At 39.8% G+C, this 23,978-nt stretch overlaps 1 protein-coding gene across 9 annotated transcripts in view; it reads left to right on the top strand.

Annotated features, from left to right (window-relative positions):
• MET (MET proto-oncogene, receptor tyrosine kinase) overlaps positions 1-23,978 on the top strand; it is a 97,408-nt gene that overhangs the window by 28,890 nt on the left and 44,540 nt on the right. For 8 of the 9 annotated variants that reach the window (XM_075743775.1, XM_075743834.1, XM_075743825.1 and 5 more), the window contains 2 exons: positions 11,853-12,044; positions 23,712-23,846. In XM_075743775.1, coding sequence (XP_075599890.1) covers positions 11,853-12,044; positions 23,712-23,846 — 327 coding nt within the window. Of the gene's footprint in view, positions 1-9,721; positions 9,728-11,852; positions 12,045-23,711; positions 23,847-23,978 lie in introns of those variants that run through there. The other variant, XM_075743839.1, reaches the window with a different exon arrangement.

The raw sequence follows: 23,978 nt of genomic DNA, 5'->3' as shown, positions 1-23,978 counted from the left end.
CAAGAATTTGCTATGCATCCTTTATACACTTGTTTTTCTCAGGTGTGTAAAACAGACCTGCAAGGTTGTAAGGTAAAGGAAGGGAAGGAGCAGGCAGAAGAAGGAAAGCCCATTGTATCTTATGCTTGTGTCAGGAATGTCAGCTCTGGTCTTCCTTGCTTTTTCTGGAGATGAAATAATTTTTTAAAAAAGAATCCCAAACCCCTCAACTCTTCTTACGCCCTTTTTTGTACATTATAAAAATGTACATGAGGGCATAACCCATTTTTTCCCCTTTGTAAGTCACCTTCAACTTAAAAGAAAGCTTTTATAAACTGTGAGAGTTTGTCACAGTTTATTTTGGCAAAATTCAAAACTTACTTTTTGTAATGTAGCCAAGATGATCTTTCTCTTTGATGTTGAAAGAATGAAACCACAGACCACTGATGCCAGTGAAAGGCACTGACCACTGTGAGATTAAGTCATAGGACAGTGAGAACAGTTCAGCAGCGAATATGGTATACCACTAACTTCAACGTTAAAAAGAAAAATGAGCCTTGAGCAATGTTTGCAAGGGAGTGCTATCTGATAATTTACAGTTAGAATCTGATTGATGAAGGCCATTTCATGTTATCAAAAAAAGTCCCACAAGACAATTGTACATAATTTTGTTGGACTTGGGGTAGTCCATCTTTTTAAGTGACTGTCCCTCAGGACTGTTTAATCTGAGGCTGCTAAAGGTAGAATTAGACCAAAATAAACCAGAATAAAACATCCAAAACACTTCCTCAACCCATTTTGCTCAGATTTTAAACATTTTTTTAAAAAATACTCCAACTCATCTTGATGTGGCTGACAACATTTGCTGGATTTTAGCCTTTTTTCCTAAAGGAATGAAGTTTATGTGGTCATGCCATTGTATGCCTGTCTTTTTTGATAGTTGTCCTGACAACCTCAACAATAAGAAATCTTAAAGATGTAAATCCAAGTGTGAATCCAGAGACAGATCCAATATACACTCAGGTTGTGGAAACTGATGAAGTGTAAGGAGCCCCTTTATAAACATCAGAAGGACTCACAGGGACGCAAGTAGGTATTGCTCACCCATGGGAAAAGTCTCCGTCAGAGCTTAGTTGGACAGCAAAGTCAACCAACCACAAGGTATAAATCCAGACACAACTGTGCTTCGCTTATTCCGGTGCTCATGGAAAAATGTATAAAATCAAAATAAAACATTTCCAATTGTGTTTAAGTGAAATACGTAATAAGCCAAAGCCTGAACTCACTGAAGACAAGGTTAGGAAAAGTGAATTCGATGGCACATCTGACTGATATCAGACGTACCTCAGTGGAGCTGTGACCACTGACCACTTCCTAATAATTTCCTTCAGTGAAGAGCTGGCTGTCACTTCAATGACAGCAAGGAGGAAACAGAACTGGTTTTGAATTAAAAGAAAAATTTGGAATCATAGTAAAGGGATTTTATTGCCCAAGTCAGGACAAGGGTATATCTGAGAGGTAGCTGCTGTGGAGGGTTTTGAATCACTGTTCAGGAATCTCTTCACCCACAATGAAGAGAAAACTGGATGTAGGCTGTTAGCAGAGTTTATCTGGTCACAGTTAGTCACTATCAGCCCTGATGAGGTACTCCTCAAAGCAGAGGAGTACTTAGATGAGGAGATGTATGCTGCTTACTTCATTTGCAGACATGGTCCAGTAGTGTGCACTTCCATCATGGATTAAATGTGATTCTCCAAGTGAGGAAGATGGGTTGTGTTTACCTTGACAATCTCAACTATACATTTCAATTGTCATTAGTTAGATCATGATCTTACGGGCTTTGTTTAGCCTTTCTGTGTCTCTTATGTGCTAAATAATTGTGAGCTTAGTTCTGTGATACCCAACTTCAATCACTTTTGACTTCCATGGAAAAACACCTCTTTAAAGTTCCTGTGGTTTTTTTCTTCTACAGATAGGTTCAGGTGAAAACCTAAAGTGCTTCATTCACCTTACAGCAAAAGAGAGAACAGAGACCGGCTTTAGCCACCATGTGCCCAACAAGTGTCCTAAAGCAAGACAAGCTGGTCGCCACTCCTGTCAAATGAAAAGCACAAACAGTTGGAAGAATGTGAAATGAAAACAGAACATCACCAAAACAAAAGATAAAGTGACAGTAAAATAAACACATGGTGATGCTTCTTTATTACTGTTACACATATGATAGATGAGTAAAATTGGGTTATGCTTATATTGTAATGGAAGAAAATAATTGCTGCCTTCTATCAGGAAACCGCAAAGGCACTTATTGATCTGTCATCCTAAGGGTATGTCTAGGAATATTTAATAAAATAAACAGAGACAAATAACTCTTTTGAGGCCCTGTAGCCGTAATATCCCACACCATTTGGCTTAAAATTTTTTGGCAGGTTTAAAAATAACACCATGTCTCTCTGATTAGGAAGGGTTGATGTGGCTTATTTAGATAATCTCACAGCATGGAGGAAACGTTTTTTATATTGCAAGTAGAATGTGCCTGAATATTTTCCCTAAAAGTCAGCCACCAGAATCCATCAAATTGGTTCAGTCATTTATTCCTCTGGAAATGCTATATCAAATGGCATACAGCACTCTCCCTGGCACAAAGCCTGCTCCCATCCGTACAGATTTTGTGCGAGCTTCTCTGTCGGTTCTGCCGTCTCAGAAGAACAAACGAAGAAGGACCGGGTGATGGGCAATGTGCACTGACACCCTTTAAAACAGGTTTAGACCATGGCATTAAGGTGACAGGCTGCGTCCACGTTCCTGTTCCGCACTCACTGCCTGTCTGTTCCCCCGAGGGTCCCCGTTGTGCCCTGTACAATACAGTGCAAGGCGGGGTGTGCTCACCACTCGGCTCCCCGCCACCATTAGAGGTACACGGCCATCTACCCACTTGGCCATGCAAGACCTGACTGGAGCAAATAGCGTGGCCTAAGGGATTGCAGGAAGAGTCCGAACTCCAGTTAAGCTGCATATGGGGGAGGTGTGGGTCTGGGTACACGTACAGATATGGGTATGAGTGTGTAGGGGGTATGGTATGAGCGTAGGTATGGGTATGGGTAGGGTTATCTCAGGCTGGGTCAGATTCAGCAGAGGTGTGCTATAGAGGTAAGGGCTGTTCTGTCCCTGGGACTGGCCAGGTGGACACCATCACAAGGGACTCACCAAGAAAAAGGCAAGGCAAGGAAAAAGGCAGGTCAGGGAGTTTCTTTGGCAAGTACCGCTCTGCCCTGGGTGGTGGGTATCTTTGCAGACTCTTCCGGGCCCTGGGAGCTATGGGGTCTGGGGGCTGACCTGTTAGGCCCCGAGTGCTGCCGAAACTGCAGAGTTTCCTTCTCCTGATCTCCTGTTAGTGGCCTGTCTCTGCCTCCCAGTGCTGCTGCTTGGTGTTCTATCATCTTCTCGATGAAAGCAGGATTTCTCTGTGAAAAAGTGGTATCTGTTAAAGCACCATTTTCTGCAAAGGGCACTGCTTTATCAGCCAGAGTTACTAATAATGTTCCATTTCCAGACTTTTTAATCAAATTCTTCCACTGAAGGCAGGGTTCCCTATTGGTTATTAGTGTGGTAGAGTGACTCTGCTGCTTTTCTCTGGAATTGCACAGAAATCGTTTCAGGCAGAAAGTAAATTTTATTTTATTTTCTAACATGGGTATCTAGATTCTCTGGTCATGTGGTTTTTATGTCTCAGAGTTTCAGAAGACCCTTAAATAACACTAAAGACTAGAACTGAACACAGAATAATTTTCTTATCCTATGTAACTGTGCAAATTTGAAAACCTTTACAGTCCCACGAGAAGAGATGTCTAAAATGTAGACTAGCAGGTATGCAGCATTGAGGACAAGCACTAGAGATGTGTAATATTCAGATTTAAGTCTCTTTTCCTGGGTTCAGACCAAATTCAAGGCTGCTTTGCCCCAGATTAAGTTCCTGTCTAGCCTGCTGATAGCTCTTCTGCAATGGGACTGTGTCAGCCCCTTCTGAAAGAGCTGCTTGGATTTCTTTATAAACAATTCCGTGTTCCAGAGAAAGAGAAGCTGATTCTGCAGTGCACTGCATGCAGATCTAAGTCCTGGATTCATCCCACCTGGCTTTGGTAGGTAGTTGAGACATCTAAGCAAGCAATGAATTTTCCTCAGGTTCTGCTGCCAAACGATGGAGACACACATAAATCCTGACAAAGCAGACATCTGCCTTTCAGCTCACTCAGCACCAACCTTACCTCAGCAGTTTCTCTACTTACTCTACTTGATCTGACTCAGGACCACATATTGCCATCATTATTGCTCACTAAAGCAACAGTATGTAATTATTACCCAGGAGAGTGTTGTGTTAGTGTTGTGTTACTTGAACTTTCTAGGTGGCATGTGGGTTTCTGATCTCAGACAGCTTTTGCATCAGAGTGGAATTACTCCTTATTTCCAAATATACAAGTAAAACCAGAGTCAAATCCCACAGTAAATAAAAAAAAACCCCAAACCTGCTAAGGAAGAAGATCAACGGCATAAGTGGTTCAGAAAGCAAGTGTAGGTCACAAAGAAATATTACTTGCACTGTCTATGGGGTGGGTGAAAACAATGAAATGTTAGAGGAGGACTGGTCTTGGGGGAAGTAATAATTAAAGCTTCATTTTTGTAAGGCAGATGTTACCCTGCTTTTATACACAGCCTGTGGAAATTAGGGCAAATTGCATGATTTTCTCCTACTTTCTGGACTCCTTTCTATCCCACACATCTCTTGCACCACTGTTTTGGCTAGACGTGCAGTTGTTGTGCAATGTTATCTTGGAATAAGAGTCTCCACACTCAGCATTATCTTAGGATAACTGGTCTACTTGGAATTCACAGCTTTTCTATTTCATAACAGCTTCCGTGTAAATAAGGACTTCTATGAAAAATGCACCTGATGCAAAACTGCTTTTATCAACACAACATCTCTGATGCATTATTTTATTTCTTCAAAATGTGTAATTAGTCAACACCTCTCCTTTGATAATCTGTACACTGAGTTAAATGTTAAATTAATATAAGGGAAATCAGCAAAATACAAAGATTACTTAGGTCCATTTTATCTGCTGAATCAATAGGATTTACTTAGTGCTAAGGCACTAACTAGATTATGAGAACTAATGCAGCACTGTTCAATGACAAAAGCAAATAACTCTTTGAATGATCTTGACAATAGAACATGTAATCATCTTAATTTGTATTAACTAATTACATTTAACATGGATGTCTTTTTACCTATTACCTTAAGTGGAGCACCAGTACGGTAACTTCCCCCTCATTCTAGCAGTGAAGTAGATCAGAGCAACAAGTATTAAGAGTTAGTGGGATGATAGTATATAAAATTTTACATCAATGGAGTTCTTTAATAAAATTCCCTTTCTCTAGGGGTCATAAAAATTGTGTAATCTTTCCATTGACTTCAGTGAATTCTAGATCAAGTCCTTGAAGTTCAAAGTGTAGCTTAAAGGCAATTAATTGTTCAGTAATTCTCTCTAAATGGTTTCTTATTTTGCAACAAGTACTATTTTGAAGAGTTGGTTTCCTGTGTAACTCCGACCATCTCCAGGCACTAGTAACACATAGTAGTGGCCACTGTGTAGTTAGGATTTCTTGATTGTTTCCATCTTAAAGGACTGTTTCCAGTTCCTTGCTTTTTCTTCAAGTCTCCTACTTTGCAGCTGAGATTTGAAAAGTTTATTCTCAGAAAGAGAACATACTTCTCCTGTATTTTATAAAAAAAAAATCTTTGAACTGCTTTTAAACACATGAGGAATATTGGGAAGAGGATGAAGGAAGAAGAGGGGAACAGTTCTTTGTTTAAAACAAAAAGAGGAAAAAACTCTTTTACCTTTTAGAGTAAAGCTTCTGTGCCTCAGCAGAAGTTCTTAGGAACAGGAGAACCCAGTCCCCTGCCCCAGGCGTGGTCAGTTCTCCGTGAACGCTGGGCTGAATTCGCAGCACCTACACCCTCAAGGTGTCTTTCACTGGTCAAGAAGAAACCAGGAGCGTGGTAGATCTGCTTCTATGGGAATTGTTTAGCACATAAATTTGTGTCCACTGGCGAAATCAAGCTGTTCATTTATTATTCTTTTTACCCTTCCTTAGGATTACAAGAAGTCCTTGGTAACAGTGTCTGGTGCTACTATGCAGAAATCTGTTTTACAAAGCACATAGCATTTTGAATACACTGTTTTCAAATACTCTTCTCTTGTGATGTGACTTCTGAGTGATTTCTGTTCCACTTCCCAAGAACATGGAGTTCTTGGGAAGAACAAGTTAGTTGTTTAACAAAATAGGGCTTGAAGAAGAAAGAGAAATTCAGCATACCTAGTACCAGCCACGTTAACACGGAAATTATCTGTCTTTCTGTGCTGTGAGAGCAGCAGGTGGGGTACGTACTGCGTATCCCCAGCAGACTGTTCTAGTCTAGCTTCTGTGTAGTCTCTACGGCAAATAATAGCTGACTCATCTGTTTAGGATACCTCTTTCTGAGGACTTACTGACACTATCAGTGCGATATGTGCAATAGTTCAATACAAAAGACCCAATCTCTTAATTGATAACATTTGATAAGGGAAGTGAAACAGGAGGATATGAATGCAATGTAATCTTGGTGCCAATAAGGAACACTACTCACGTGCGTTTGACCTGCTATTGAACAGTATCTATGACTAGTACTGGTGTATGGCCATCCCTGTTTAGTCTCCCACAGTTGCTTCTCTTGGAAATGCAGCAGCAAGTTTTGGGAACTCAGACTGCACTTACGCTGACCCAGCAGGTGAGGAGTCTTGCTGTGGACTTGCAGTTGATCCTGTTGGCAAAAGCCAACACGCTACATCCAAAGAATTTCTGTTTCTCATGATGTTCCTCAATTCTGGCTGGCTTCTCTTCTCCCTGTTGTACAGCGCTGGAGTTTGTTCACAAGAGATTCTTTTCTGGTCAATTACTTCCAAAAAATAAATGTGTCCATATTTTTTCCATGTAGCATCATTGAATGTGCTCATAACCGTAAAGAATTCAGACACCCTGTGACAGTTACGTATAGTGAGAGCAATAAGTGTGATATGACTTTTTAGAATTGCTAGTAGTAAAATTTTGTCCATTTCACAAACTTTCTGTCTTGCAAATTGCAGAGGAAAAAAATATTCCTTTGTGAAATCAGAGTAGAAAGTTTTTTATATATTTCTCCTCTTCCCCATTAGTCTTTATTCACTATGACCAGCTACGGCATGAAACCACATGAGACGGGAGAAGGGAGATAGTCCCTTTGTCAGGGGAACTGACAGAAGGCGGCATGAAGGGAACAGAGTCTGTTTGTCCTGGTAATTTTTCTCCTCTCCTCATTTTGTCAAAGAGCCTTAAGTACAAGGATCTTTTAGTAGTCATCTCTAACTGAGTCTAAACGGACCGGTATGTGCCAGCTGGGAAGATTTATGAGGTTTATGAAATTTAAGGAGTAATTCCTTTCAAAGATAACAATGATAGGCCAAATTTATAATGTCGCTTACTTTTAACATGGGACTGGGAAACAAGACAATACAGGTTCTAACTCCAGACCTCTAACCGACCTCCAACACAATGCTGATCAAGTCATTCATCCTCCTCAGGCAATATCCTGGTTTCACTGAGTTATTTGGGCCCGTAGTTCACTTCTTGTATTTCACATGGAGAGAAACAGTGATCAAATGCACCTCTCACCTGAAGAGAAGCACTGCAAACTACCCAGAAAATTGAAATGTATTGCAGAACAGCAAAACTGTGTTGGCTAAAAATACACAAGAAAATTTAGAGAGGAAAATCTGACAAGGTTCTTCTGTGTTCCTCACAGTTATTCTTCCTGATCAGAGTCTGCTGTACACATAAGTTCTTCACCATTATGTGCTTGATTGCCATAGAACACACTCCTGAAAACTGTAGTTTTATTATTCATCTTAATTCACTGATCTCCACAACAGAAGAGATAAGCAACTCATACACCCTCTCAATTTTTAATCAGCTTTGGAATCAATTTGTTATGTAGAATCATCTATTCATTCACTCTACAGCAGTTTCTTTGAAAAAGGATTTTTGCCATTTGCAGATATCAGGCTCCAGCTCATTCGGCAATAGCTCATTTCCCCCTGCTCCATGTTATGCCATAGAAATGCTCGAAGGAGAAACGTTGTTGGCACGTGTGGGTGCCAGCTTCTCTTGAGGGAAGCTCTTGGGATCCATAGCAGAAAAGAAAAGTTGATACTTAAGAATTTGATTCCTGACAGCCAACAAATTAAAAGTCATATAAACAAACCAGTAGGAAATTAGTCTCTTGCCTATTCCCACTTTTACTTGAGTTCTCCTTCGTAACTGTAATATTTTACAATTGACATTAGGAAATTTTACCTAGTTACTTTCAAACCATTTCTCCAATTTGTCAAATTAAATTTTAATTTTAACGATGTCCTCCAAATTGCTCGCAAGACAGTGTGAGATGTTCTGCAGTGATTAAGTCATTAATTTCTAGTTTATTCAAGACATTAAACATAATATCGAGACATTACACGTAATATCACTTTCTAATTGAGCACTGCACTTAACTAAGAAGAACAGGTTTTGGCCAGCTCTAGAAGGATGAGCCTGGAGGAGTGTTTCTCCAAACTGCAGTTGCTGCAAATAATAGAAAAGTCTTTTGTTAAAATTTTGGGGTTTTTCTCCCTGAGTCTAGCTATTCAGACTAGAGAGTGGACTCTATGATCAGTTCTGACACTAACTGGGTATTTTTTTTTAAATTTTCATTAGTGGCCTTAAGATTTCCTCCCTACTTTGCACTTTTGGCTTCAAATGTGCAACTCTGTCCGACATATTTTTATGCTCACTGAATATGATACATAAATCATCAGTTAACTGCCAAACAGTGACAGCTCCTGATAGCCCAGCTCAACGATGTCTAGAGACTTTTTTGGCGCGTTCATCTTCTGTGGACCAAATCCAGGGTAAATTCCGAAACACCACAACTTCCCCTATGAACAAATAAGATAGCGTTGGTTATCTCCTACCCTTCTGGACAGGGTAGAAAGGCAGGGCTTGCCGATACCTCATTGCATTCCAGTGGCACACCTACACCAGCTTCACAAAGCCCTCACTATGAATCACAGACGCAATTGGCACCTCTCATCCTACAAGAGAAGCAATATAGCCCAACCCAAGCACTTACCCGTTCTCTAATTGTCCATTTCAATAGTTGTGTGATTTGTCACTGGAACTTGGCATAATATCCAGAGTGCATCATCTGACATCAGTTATTTTTCCACATTGACAGCCAAATGGATACTTATGTGTATACTGAAAGAGAGGGAGGGACGGAGGGAGGGATTCAGGCTTCAAAGAGTTAATTTAAAGCAGCTTCTTTGCCGAAGTTTTCCGTGTTATCAATCTTCCTTTAGTTTTCTAAGTGGCCTTTTAATCTCTGCATTTCTACTCAAAGATCAAAGCCTTCCTATTTCTTAAATAGCTAACCTTACATTATGGTTAATCCGTGAAGCGCCAGGTTTTGAGAGCGCCATATGTGGAACAGTCTGCAGGTTCTTGGGCAGATACCCAAAATTACAACATCTCTGAGGAAGGCTGAGCTGACTTTGTGGCTGAACTGACTTCAGGGAAGCTAGGAAAGGTGTTGGGGCAAGCAGGAAAAATCTAGCCACTTGGTAAAAAGTGCTTGAACAGGGTTTCATGAGGTGTGTCAGGATGTTCAAATTGTGTGAAGATGACTACATAGGAGGAAGTACTTTTTTTAAGGTTAGCACAGAACATCTCTCCCTAAAGTTGTTCGCTCATGGCAAAAAGGAGTGACAGCAAAGAGCAGAGATCCGAAGGTGGGGGAGGATAAATTCAGAAATCTGCCTTACTTCAAAAAGCATGAAAACTGTACATCTTTCTGCACTTGAACTATTCATACTCATTGTATGAGTAATCTTTGTTTCAGAAATACTTTTAGACTGGATAGGATATGAGTGCAAAAGAATAAAGCTTTTAGCTTGTTTGGTGGCCAAAGCAAAGAAAAGCTAAATTTGTCCCCTGTAGATCAGTCAAAAATATTTAAAGAGTATTCAGTGAATGTTCAGTGTGCCTGGTGCAAAGTATTGGTTCAGTTCCTGCTGAGAAAAACACACCAAACTTTGACAGTTAATACCAAAACTAATACAGCAAACACTTCAGCATGAGGATAACCAAACTCTTAAGTCACTGCAGTACCAGATCTAATCTGGAAACCTTCTTTCTGTATCATTAGGCAGTGCACAGAGATTTCAGTTGTTCTTGTTTGGTCTTACACAGGTTTTTACCTAAATGATACAGTAAAATGACGGTGCATCCGGAGAAAAGCTGGCACCACAGCTGACTGCAACTCCTAGGGTCATAGAAAACTTCACCCGCCAGTGCTGTTGCTGTGCACAGTTCAGAAGTGTTGCAATTCAGCAGCAAAGAACTGAGCTATTAGGTTGAACATTTCGTTAATAGCGTTTTTAATGCCTTGGTTTTTCTCCAGAATTCACCAGAGCTAAGCCAGCAAGAAATTCTTGATTCAATGCTTGCTTTCTTATAGTACTTTGATTATAGGTAGTAGAAGGAAAACCATCTGAATCAAGAAAATAAAATTTCACTCCTACTTGTTCTTTTAAAGGAATGATCCAGATCTATCGAATTTAGTGGAAAGACTCTGACTGTCTTTGAAAGGTTTAATTCTAGCTTTAAAAAAAAAAAAAAAAAATTAAAACATGTTTGTAACAACAACAAATCAATAAAAAAAACTTAGGAAAAATTGATTTCAACAGAGGGAACCACCATAAGATGCTGTATAATCTCCCTACATGTTTATTCATAAAGTGTGTCACAGTGGGAACAAGCTAGATGAGTTCCAAATTTAAACTGGCTAAGAGATCCTTTAGGCGGTTCCTGGTTATTATCTGTACGAACCCACCAAAACAGATGACGTAGTATCAATAGTAATGGAATTATCAGTGAACAGATTACTATTGAATTGTCAGGACTGCAGGTTATATTCTTCTCTGGAGATAACTTAAAGTGTATTGTTCAAGAATTTTTCCAATGAAAATTAAAACCATGTAATCTCTATTCCCAGACTGAAAGAGAAAATCCTGCAAATGCAGCAACCATTATAGTACACTCAAGACACATAGAGATTGGCCAAAACAGTGCATGAGCCATAGATGATCAATACAATAGCCTAAGTAATTATAAAAAGCTGGCTTCCCTGTAGTTTCATTTAAATATACAATCAGAAACATATTTTCCCTGGCTTATCTCCCTTTCTCCATCTTTTTGTCCCCTTTTCTATCTTATCACTGAAACAGGTATTGAAAAGAATAGAAAGAGAAGAATACTGGAAATTGTTATTTTAATGCAAAAAAAGGTTTAAAAAATTGCAACGTTTTTAGACAATCATTTTCTAGGAATCACTGTTTGAGAAGCAGGTGTGTCACTGGGCAGACTCTGCAGTCAAAGAATTCTGAGACCCTTGGAAGAGCAACATTATGGAAGTCACTAAGAGAAAAGATACCTTGATATATGTGGTTATACACGTATCTGCTTAAATAGAGACCCTATGTCTTATTCTGAACAGACAGAATTGAAAAAAAAATTTAAAGAAACATCCCCATAACATTAAGAAGTCTTTGCCTTCCTCATGGAACATCATAACTGATGAAGCAATTAAGTTTGAAACATTTTAAAATACTTTTGGTCAAATGCATTTGTGCTGAATGACTTCACTCTGACAAAGATCTATTCCTACTCGTAAAGACAGTACTCATCTGTACTTCATTTTCTAACAGGCTTTTTCAAGAAATGCTTCATACTGCAGAGCACAAGATGATGAATATCGCTTAGAAGTTACGACTCCTTTGCAGAGGGTTGACTTGTTCATGGGCCAGTTCAACAGTGTCCTGTTAACTTCGATATCTGTCTTCACCAAAGGGAACCTCACCGTTGCTAATCTGGGAACTTCAGAGGGCCGCTTCATGCAGGTAAATATGACTACGACACCTTCACAATAAAAGCCTACTGGAGTTTAGCAGTATGGTGAAAAGTGAGGAACAGCATTATCCCAGTTTAACAGGCATTAGAAAATTGAAGTTATTGAATAAAATAGAGTCTCTGGAGTATAAACAAAGCGCCTAACAGAGCATTCAGCAGTCTAAGTGTTTACATGGGCTTTGTGGTTTGAAGCAATGGGTTTGGAGAAAATTCCACCATGATCTCCACTTAGTCCAGCTGGTTCAGTTCACAGAGCAGTTTCGGTCAATACAAACTAGATTTCTTTCAAAGGAGATGAAACAGAAAGCTCTGTCTTGGATACACATCAAATATGCTCCAACCCCAGCTGGGGCAGAAAGGTCCAAAACAGTGACTGATTCTTCAAGCAGCTTCAGATACACACTTCATATCGTCATTTGGTCTAGAGCATCAGATTAAACCTGGTTTAAAGTAAAACGACAAGATAGTTTATAGTGTAAAAGCAGGAGCCTTGGCATTAGTTGTTTCTATATACTGCTGCACTCCTCTGGCACCAAATTACTTGCAAATGTACCCATAGCCTATGATTCAGAGCTCTAGAATTGAGATTAGCTCCTCCTCCACCTACTTTCAAGTCTCTCTAAGTGCATCTTAGATTTTTGGGCTCTTGCTCATTCTCTTCTCTGTTCTTTTGGACAGCAACTCTTCCTGTCCTAAAGCAGGTTTTCCATAGTCAGTCCACCTCCTGAGAAGTTTGTCTCCCTCCAACGAGTGTATAACTAATCTAAACAGGCAGATTACACTACATGACTTCTTTGTAGGTGACTAACAAAATAAATCTAACCCATAGGGCCAACAATCTTTTAAAAACTTGGCAGTCAAAAGACAAAACACTTTGAAAGCACCAAGAGCCTCCTTTATTCATCCATCTTATTTCAAGCACTGTCATCCTGCAATGACCACCTTGTAGAGCTTGGCTTCTCCTGCTGCCACAGGCTCCAGCCTCGATGTGCATCTCAGCCTGGATCCCTCTTGCACCCAAGGACCTGTGTCCTTTTACTCGGCCAGTATTATTTGTCTTCTAGTGGCCTTCCTGAAGTATTGTCAGTCTTTGGCCCTTCTTGCTCTGTAGGCTGGAGAGACTCATCAAAGTTAGTAGTGTTGTCCCCCAACCATCATTATCTGAAACCTGATGAGATTTCCCATGATGAATTGCTGTGCCTTCCAGCTTTCCCATTTCCCAAAACCTTCTGTTAGAAAACACTTGGGCACTTGCACTTTTTCATAAAAATCTTTGTGTGGTGTAAGTCATCAGATAAGATTCATTAACAAGCCTTCCCCTTCTTCTCTCCCTTCTACTCATTCTCTGTCCTTGCCACATACAGTAAGTAGGGTGACATATTGTCCCCAGTATTTGTTATCCCACTGTTGGCACCCTTTTTGGGCAGAGAGAATGCCTTTACCTCCACTTCTGTCTTCTGCACAGACTGAAGACAGAACCTGCCCAATAATGCAAAATCTGTAATGCTCCTACAGGAAGCGAGGTCAAAGTGATTTACCACAAAGGACAGATGGAAAACTAGAGAAAAGCATGTTTCTCTTTCCTCCTGAAAGATAGGAATTTAACAAAATGTTCAATGACAACCCTGCCAATTTCACCTGAATTTCCCATGATGACCTTGGTAACTTTAAGCTGCACTTTGTCTTCAGCACAGGAAAGGCAAAAGCTAAGAGCTACGCACGGAGCACAGAGGCAACCTACGCTCTGTTCTTAAATGTAGATACTGGTTCACACAGCGAACATGAGCAATTTGTTTAACCTTTCCGAAACCATTTCCTTATCTGCAAAATACAGTTAATAACAACTACTGTCTTACTCGCTGCATTTCTTCTGGGCTGTCACAAAGCTTTTAGGGAGCTTTGGTGGAAAGCACAAAGCAGCATTATTTTTATTTGTAACATTCTTTAAATTATTCATTAAAGTCCTGCACCACACACTTCATTCTGACATTTGCCCAACTCAAGGAACAACTAAAATATTTCCAGAATACATTTCCCATTCCAGGTTCAGTTATGGATCAAAAGGAAGGCTATTGTGTAAACTGTACATTGCCATTAGCAGAAATATTCTCATCATTGTATTAGATTGGCTTGAGCTAAGGGGGTAGGTGAGCAGTGGGCTCATATTGTAATAAGTAGGAGCTCTTTCTTTGAGGGTTTGGTGCAACCAGCAGGAGAATAAACATACTGACTACCTTTAACAACACTACCTCTAAATAAAAAGGTTAGTACTTGTTTTGCCTTTAAATGATCTTGGAAGGGATACTAAGGGATACTAGGGTACAGCAGAAACAGTTCTTTGCAGAATTTAATGTTCACTTACGTTAATTTTTTTTTTCCTTTTTTTTTTCACTAATAGTTATCTAGGAAGTGCTTTCAAACATGTTCATTAGCAAATGCCCAACTAAAGCAGATTTGCAGTGTTTCTATGGAAATATAGCTATTAACTGCAATAAGATGGAGATCATTAAAAATTGAGCTATTAAATGACCATTATTGAAGTAAAATGGGTTAAAAAAAAAATCAAGATAATCTAACAATGACTTAATTCATCAAAAAGATATCCCCAAACACTTCCCCACATCTTTCAGGAAAGAAATGTAATGATGTTGGTTTTTGTTTCATTCACAAATCTACTGGAACATCTTGCAAAGAATCCTCAGTTTTTCACTTGTTACGCATCTCACTTTTTCACAGTCATTTGCACTCATATTTTTACCTGTTTGTACATGCAAACAATTGAATTTTCCTGTGCAATCCTCTTGTAGTTTGTAGCTGTTCAGAGTTCACTATATCCCTTCAGAGGCAGGTATGCTTTCAGAGAAAATTAGTTGCAAAATTCTACCTATCAAGGAACCTGTTTTAAAACTGGTTACATTGTATTCATATCTTGTGAACATATTTTCATGCAAAACAAAAAAATACTCATATATAGGTTTCTAAAATTAGAAAATCAGCTCAGCCCTCCCAGTGAATCCAGTTCATCTTGTATCCTCTTTGAAATACCAAACCTTACCATATTTAGACAATTTAGTTTATGACAAATTTCAGCACTTAACAGTCATCTATGAGATTAAAAGAAAGAGTAGTACAGTACCTCTCTCTCTTACAACCGCACCCTGCAGTACTCAAATATGAAACAACTTGGTGAAAGTAATGAACATTTAATTCACTTTACTGCTGTATTAATTTAGGGTTTTCTTTAATTGTTATGAAACATTTTGTGGGGGGAAAAAGGTGTTTAAAACATAGTGATCATGCCACCTAAATTGCATTGAAGCTCCAAGCCTGTGCTGTGGAAGCCAGTAGGTGCAGCAGCAAGCTACTGATGCTCCAACTGAGAAAAATTTATTTGAAAGTATTTTCCCATATTCTCCCATTATACTTGCTTATACTTGATCATCAGGCCTCAATTCTCCTTTTTTCTTTCCTTTTTCTTGCTGTCTTTCATGCCCTTTTGCACCTTCTTCTGCTCATCCCTTTCTGCCTTCCTACTGATGCCTCATCTCTTACCATTTCCATCTCCATCCATTTTTCTCTCTTTACCACACAACTATACCACAGCATCGCTGCAAAAGTCAACAGAAGGTTTAACGTGTAGTTTCTGAGTTTTTCCCTTCTGTTGATGATGGCTACCTGATTCTGGAGTTTTGATGTCATTGTCACAATGAATAGTTCCTGTCTTTACAAGTGATTCCACTGAAACTTAGGGCATCAAAACTGTGCTAATGACCCAACTCAGAATACAGCCTGTATTTTTGCTTATTAAAAAAAAAGTCATCTGACTAGCTAGTAATATTCAGAATGCAAAAGCAGGTATGTTTTATCCAACCAAGGAATACTCACCTGTTGTCTTCTGCTTGTGCTTTTAGTATGATTAAATAGAATTACTCACTTAAACTGCTCTCAAAAGCACTAATACTGGAAAGGAAATACAGCCTCCTTCACTAAACGTTTATTGTTTTCAGCCAAAATCTAAAACTAAAATCAAATCGATCTGGATGGTCCAAATACAGAAGATTCATGAGTTCTTTTAAGGAGGATAATTGGGGCCAGGAGGTGAATTCCAAAGCTCTCCTGGAGAGTAATTGCAGCCCATTGACATACTGAGCATGTTTTGGCTGCATCAGAAAAGTTAAATCTGTATCTGGCCATAAATAGATTGGCGTTTGTAGTTTACCAAATATTGTGGAGTTTCTGTTACAAAACAGAGCAGTAATAATTTTTCTAAGACAGCTGACATGCATGAGACGGAAAAGAAAAATGGTTTTACTTCCTTCCTAAGCTGGAGCCTGACAACAATCTTTTTTTCCCCCCCTTCTTTTTTTTTCTGTTGAGAAGTTGCAGCTGTTTCAGCCTTTCTTATTGTGCTTGTTTTCAGAGTGTGACTGGGAACACAAGCTGAAAGTACAGCTGTTGGGTGCAAAGTGAATCAGGTATTTCACAGTGGTTATTTGATTAGAAAACAGCACCCAGTCACACTGCTGTAGTTGGGGAATCAGATTTTCAGCTGGTGTAAAGGAGCCTTACTCAGCTCAAGCCAAAGAAGCTATGCTGAGAATACTACTCACAACTGGGAAAGACACTTTCATTACCAGCCAGTATTTTGGGAAATTATAGTTTGTCAAAAAAAGACCCCAAATCATGATATATTGAGATATATTATCTTCTAGATTTGTTCAGTTCCAAGGTGAATTTTTTTCTTTTTTTTTCTTTTTTTTTTTTTTTTTTTTTCCTGGAGCTTGGTATTATTTCAGAGAGTGACTTTTGAGTGATGAAGAAAAGAGCAAAGTTCTTCAGGAAGGGGAATTCTTTCTGATAGCTCTGGGGAGAGTGGGATATGGGAAAGTTTTACCAGATTTATTCTGAAAAGCTCACATTTGGTCTGGCCTAACAGTGAACAAGAGACCGATGCCCTTGACATATGCAGAGGCTGCTTTTTGGCAAAACACTATGTTTGCAAGCAGAATACTGCATGTGCTCCCTACGCTTGAAGCTGGCCTCACCGAGGTAAAGCCCAAGCAAATGCACTGCTTGTTGGTGACCTTCTTGAGGAAGAGAGGGATAGAGAAGTTTTCACTGTATGTTTTACAACTACTATGAGCAACCACTCCCTTTAGATGCAATTTTGGCAGCAGGGCCATCTCGTTCTTCCGACTACACCAGTGAAACTCCGTGCACAGTGGGGCAGCACTGGGCTGCGTGCGGAGTGAGGAGCTCCCCCATGCACCTTCTCTTCACAGGGGCAATAGGACATCCATCCTGTTGCTCCCAGAGGTAAGGAAAGGGTCTTCCCTTGGGCATACATACACCCTGAGAGGCAGTCAGCCACACGCTGGCTGCAATCCTGTCCAATCTCGCTGGACATGAGCCAGCTCTAGCTGAGAAGCCAAGTGTTAGCAAAACATGGTCACACACTGTCATGTCTGAACAGATTCTGAACTGAAAATGGCTTAGGGCACGAGAACCAAAGCATGATGGCACAGATAGTCCTTGTTGGAGCAGGGCACATCACCTAATAGGCCACTCGCCCTTCTCAGGGCCTCTCTGCGCTTGTTAGACACAAAACAATACAGGATAATAATAAGCCTTATTCTAGGGACTCATTATATCCCAGTATTTTTAATCATGTTTTTAGCTAAGAAAGGGTATATGGGGTCAGAATAAAGGTTCAAGGAGCAGAGTTTCCTATCTCTGCAGGGGCTGGGTGGATAAGGGAGAAGTACGAGGCAAGTAAAAGCAGACAGTGATACTTCTCTCAGGACCCTCCTGCTTCTGGCACTCAGTGACCCAGAGATGCCCTGAGCTGGAAATTGCACCTCTATCTGGCATTTAATAGTCCTTTATGGACTTCTTTTCCATTAATTTTGCTTATTTTTTTTTAAATTGTTTGTTTGCTTTCTCCTCCACACTATGCTATGACAGTGGCTTCCATAATTTTGTTCTTCTTTGAATGATGAAGAGCTTCCTTGGGGGTTTCCTCAATCTGCTGCCTTATCGTTTCATTTGGTGCCCCTGATTCTGATGAGGAATATGGACAGGGCTCTCACAGATCAGTGGTTTGGGAAATTTTCACACGCTGAGCACGAACCTGTTGTCTTTCACATCCAAGTAGACAGAATACTTGATAGTCACACTCATTTCCCAGGAATACTTATGATTAAAAGCAAACACCACTACCATCAAACTTTAATACACATCTCATTTCCCTGAAAAGAGAAATTAGCATGTGTCATAGCTGCTTTCATAGATTACATGCCAGGGAACATAATGCATGCTACAGAAATTAGTATAGACAAAAATAATCACATCTGCTTTTTATTTGTAACTGCAGTCAAGGCTTGGAAAAATTTGTCCCAGAATTCAGCAAGAAGAGAGCCAAGCCTTCAGCATTGCTCTCCTCTTGCAAACGGCAAAGTGGCAAAGCCTCGCCACTCCAGGAATCGAGGCTTAAAGCCATGGTGCCTATCAGCAAAATGAGTTGACGCAGAGCAAGGAAATACAGAGCTTTGCATCTTTCAGCTTGGTCATTCAAATCCAGTTTATACCACAGTGTACTGGAAGCCATTTCTACCTTTGAATTGTTCAGACTTCTTTTCATCTAGTTCCTGTCCCACTAGGCAAATGTAGTCGTAACAAAACCCACCAGATCAAGCGGCAAGCCATGTTGGAAGCAAGTGCAAGAAGGTCAAGAAATACATGAGCATGGACTTTAAACCTTACAGAACCAGGAGGAGGAAAGAGTGATGGGATGCCCATGGAGCCATTGCAAAGGTTGTCCTCAGTGCCCACTGCTGTCCTGCCTCTGTGGTCCAGCAGTTCACCTGGCTGGTCAATACTGGCAGTCTGACCTATTTAAGCTAAGTGCAAACTATGCACACATGCATTTGTAGGAATGGGAATAGTTGCAATCCTTCCCACTTTATCATTTTTAAACCAACAGAAAACTGCAGCAAACTCTTGATAAGTAACATTTTCATATCTATAGCTCAACTTTTAACAGTTTTATAATAGCAGTTCTTTCTGTGGTAAAGAATGTATCGTGATGCTCACAGAAAAAAATATCAAATACTGCATAATGCAAAATCCGTATAGTCAAATTAAAATTAAGACCTGGTGCCAAATAACTGTTTTGAGAGCACACCTGTTTTAATATTCTACAGTTTGAGTAGAAAAGCTTACACCCTTCAGGGGAGATCCATTGTATTCTCCATGGATTAGAATGATATACAGCATTTAGAGAGCTACATGTGTGCCCTCTGCAAGGCCACGCTGCATATCCCAGGGCATTTGAGGCGTTACACAATAAAGTTAACCCTGAGTCTATCTCTGCTGGGTAATGGCCTACACCTGCCAGACATCTAGGGAAAAAATAACAATATGATACTTAGATGGGATTGCTTTTAGAAGGCTTCTCATTTTTGCAGAAGATATTTCAACATGCAGACAGTAACATTTGTAATTCAATCCTGCTGACTAGCAGAACTGAGCATCAGAATGATTTTTAAAAAAAGCTGTTGCATGCTGGTTTTCAACTCAAGTTATTACAGTCTTAATATGCCATATTATGCATAAACAAACCTAGAGTCAAGTCTTCTTAACATTGATATTAGCTGATGGCAATGAAAGAATATTTAAATTAATTATTTTAATGTTCATGGACCTAAGTGATCACTGAATTCCAGTATGAAGGACATATTAATTAATATATTCATTAATTAATTAACTGTTGGCTGTTATCTTCATGGAAGTACTTTGAGCTATGCTGAAAGACTACATACTTTTTTGTTTTTCTCTTAAACATAAATACTGTGTTTGCTTTGAGAAGGGTGTCTGGGGTTGTAGTCACTGATAATGAATGTGATTCTCAGAAGGATTATTTGTGTGAACATCAGAAGAGCCACGTGGGTTTAAACAAAGAGTCCATCTAGTTCAGTGCTCTGTCTCCAGCAGTGGTGACATGTGGATGCCTAGGGACCCAGGCAAGATACGTAACACCTTCTGCTTCAACCCTCCAACTATTTTCCATTATGGGGATTTCCTGAGCTATTGGGTTTTGTCTGTTTAGCTCTTTCCATGTACATGTGGAGTTTCTCTTTGAATGTGTATTCCTCTTGCATTCACATCCTTTGGCAAGGAGTCTCATAGGTCATCACATATTGCTAGGAAGTCTTACTCTTTTGTTTGCTTTGAACCTGGCTCTCACTTTTGTCTTTTGATGGTGTTTAGTACTTTTATTAGAAGAAAGTAAATTGTCAGTCTCTACCCACTCATGATTCTCTATGCCTTTTTCACAGCATTTCCACACCTACCCTACTCAGTTGTTGTTCATTACAGCCTTCTGATCATCTTTGTTACCCTTCTCTGAACCTTTTCCCATTTTAACAAATTCTTCTTGTCATGGTGCAACCAGAACTGCACAGAGAATTCAAGGTTCAGGCAAGCCACGAATTTGTATGACATCAGGATGTTTTCCAATTTGTTTTCTCATCCTTTTCTAATATTTCCTAAGTTTTTATTTGGTAGTTTTGGGGGGTGGGGTTGACTGCTGCTGAGCAGTGAGATGATGTTTTCATGGAACTATCTATCATATACCACTTTAAATTCATCTTCTTTGTTGTATTTCAGCTGCCATTTTATTGCCTTGACATGCTGTCTTGTAAAGTCATTCTGCCATCCTTCATAGCCTGTCCTCATCTTTATCACCTTGAATACCTTTAGATCATCAGCAAACTTTGTCACTGGACTGCTTAACCACTTTCCCAACTCATTTATGGGTATGTTGAACAGTATGGATCCTAGCACAGACAACTTGCAGAACACTTCTGGTGACTTCTCACTATTGCAAGGACTGACCATTTACTGCTAACATCTGTTTGTTCTCTTTTAGGCAATTATTTATCTGTGCAAGACCTTCCCTCTCTCCTAACTGCTTGACTGCAGGCACATAGATATACTTTCATTTCCCTTATGCTCTGGACAAATGCTTGGTTATTAAATTAATTATTAAAATGTAAAAAAAATCCCAACCCCAACAGCCCCCCCCAAAAAACACAAACCAGCACTTAATAGTCTTTGTAAAGAGAAATCCTTCTGTAGTATTGAACCATTTCCATGGTAGAAGTAGCCCGTGTGTGGTGGTGTGTCCACGGTAGATTAAAGCCACACTGTATGCATACCAGCTGAGTCTCAAGCAATAAAAATCAGAGGTTTCTGAGAATGACACTGGAGTCCTAAGTAGCCTCTTCTTCCTGCTGTAGAAGCTGTCTTCAAATTGCCTTTTTCTTCAGGATTATGTTGGATAAGGGTAAGATAGAATTTCAAGGACTGGGCTGATGCGTGCAAAAACCACACAGTTATATAGACCAAAAAGAGTATTTTTGCATCTAGTATCTGTTAGGGCAGCACTCTAGGCTGGTAGATTAATTCTAAGCAAACTCCAAACTCCTATTCCATAGTCCCAAATGAGTTAGGAAGTGTAATTTGAGCTCCCTGTATGTCATGAGGTCAAAGTCTATTCACTTGGGCTTTGAGCAGGTGATTTGACTATTGGCCCTAGTAAAATGAAGGTCAGTCAGTGTTTAAAGTATGGAATAATTTTTCCAAGATTGTAAAGATGGGATCCAAATTTTCATGTATTGCTCTGGGGTTGCAATGCAGATGTGTTTAAAGGGTTAACGCTGTGGCTCAATCAGAAAGAATGCTTGGCAATAAGAGGAAGCCTGGATTAATGATAGAAAAGAATTCTTAGCATTTTATAGCAGTGGGTATTCGAGATGAGACATGGCTAATGATCAACTAAAAAGGTATTTGCAGCTGTGGTGCTACCTCTCCCCATAATGCCAACATTAATCAAGCTTTTTCATGCAGCTTTGCAGTCCATTCTATTTTTCATTGTCCTGAATACAAAAACAGAGCTCATGCCCTAATACACTGAGTCAGAGACCATACTTCTGTGTCATTGAAAATGATCAGACTTTATTGATTTCTAAAAGCTGCACTTTCTGTACTGCAAAACAAACTCATAGCGAAGTCTGTAACAAAGTCAGTTTCGTTTTAAAGGAAAAAAAAAAAGCCTCTTGTAACCCCAAACTGTAAATACCTCTGGGATGTGAAGCACTTATCGCTGTGAATTAACTGCTCATATATTTTATTTAAGTCTTGAATTACAACAAAACATCAGCTGTAATTACAGGATCTCTAAGTCTAGTTTTGGAGTCAGCCATCTTGTTGAAAGACCTTGGCAGTGCGCAAAGCCAGTGAAATCGTGTAAGTCAATGTCCTAGCTGTTCTGATGCTGCCTTCGGAGTCAGAAGAAAAGCTTCATTATAGTGAAAAATTAAACATTTGACATACAAGTTATTTCCAGAATGGCTTCAATCTTGTTAAATAATGAACTCCATTGAATCTCAACTTCTCAGCAAATGTTGATTATCTGAATTCCTTAAGTAAACTACACGTGATGCAGCTTTTGAAACATGAACATGATCTTCCCTCATGTAAACAATCCTCTGCCTTTGTTGCCTGATGCTATCGCATTTGGGCGCGCATCCCTCTGGATTGCAAGCCCAAGCCTATAAAATCTCGCTATCAAATATCCACCCCAATCTGCAGATGCTTTATGCCTGTGCTTAACAGCCATGACTCATCCCATTAAAGTCAACAAAGTTACAGTAGTAAAGTTAAGCGTGTGTTTGCAGGAATAGGCCCAAATTCTCAGAAGTATTTAGGTAACTCAAGATGCAGAGGGATGACTAGTGGGGGAATTTCATACTGGTGTGACTAATCTCCCTAAGATCTCCTAAAATCAATAGAGAGAGAGAGGACTCCTGCAAAGGGGCTTCAGGACAACTAAATTAGGCTCCTGTTTTGGAACATCTTCCAGAGAAGCCTCCAGCTCCTGTCATTTAAGAGGTGCATTGAGTTCTCCGTCCTGGACACCCGGCTCCCACAGGAATCAGCAGGAGCCAGATCTCAGGGTGCCTAGCCACATCTTGCAAAGAGCCTGCCTTAGCAATAGCCACCTCGCCAGCTCTGGCAGTCGAGGTCCATGTACCCGTAGATCTGTAGAGCTGCTCACAGCGCAACCTGCGCCTGCCATAGCTTTGCACTCGAACGGCCCCACCGGCATCAACACCGGATACTATTGACACAGGGTAAAGTTTGCTTTTCAAACTGAAGGACCAAAGTGAAAATAAATGGAAATATCTTGCACTTTTGAAGGCCTGGAGTTTTAAGATTCTTTTAAATAGGCATTGTAGGTAAAATTCTTCTTTCTTATATGTACAGGGCTGACTAAATGACCCATCTTCATTTTTTACGTTTGATTTATAAATACCTGAAATTAAAGGACTAGAAAACATGCAATGACTTCTTCATATTTTAGTAAATATGATGTATTTTGAGGATCCTCCAACAGCCATGATTTTGCTGTGTTAAATAAAGTAGATTTTATAGTGCTTTAATCAGATCATGATGGAACATTATGCAAAATATTATGCAATGTAATGCAAAGTAATTAATGCAAGCAGAGAAGTGGTAGGAATGTGAGACCGCTGAGCAGCATGCGTTTGTGTCACACACTGCCTGCTGATTTTCCCAATTTCTTTCTTTCTTAGATAGTGGTTTCCCGTTCAGAACCCACAGCTCCACATGTCAGCTTTCAGCTCGACTCCCACCCTGTCTCTCCCCAAGTTGTTGTCGAGAATTTATTAGCAGATGATGGCTATACCCTGGTAGTGACTGGGAAAAAGGTGAGTGGTTCATAAGCTAATCCTTTTGTGCACTGTATAAACCTGCCGTCAGAGTGGCAACGTTCAGTAAGAGCAACTATTCACACCACTGCTTTATGCTCTGCATCCTCCCAGCCTCGCCATTCCCTTGGG

This window comes from Balearica regulorum, chromosome 1 (genome assembly GCF_011004875.1).
Source record: "Balearica regulorum gibbericeps isolate bBalReg1 chromosome 1, bBalReg1.pri, whole genome shotgun sequence".
Lineage (NCBI taxonomy): Eukaryota > Metazoa > Chordata > Aves > Gruiformes > Gruidae > Balearica > Balearica regulorum.
The sequence above is the reverse complement of the archived record's forward strand: the minus strand, read 5'-3'. Positions and strand labels throughout refer to the sequence as shown.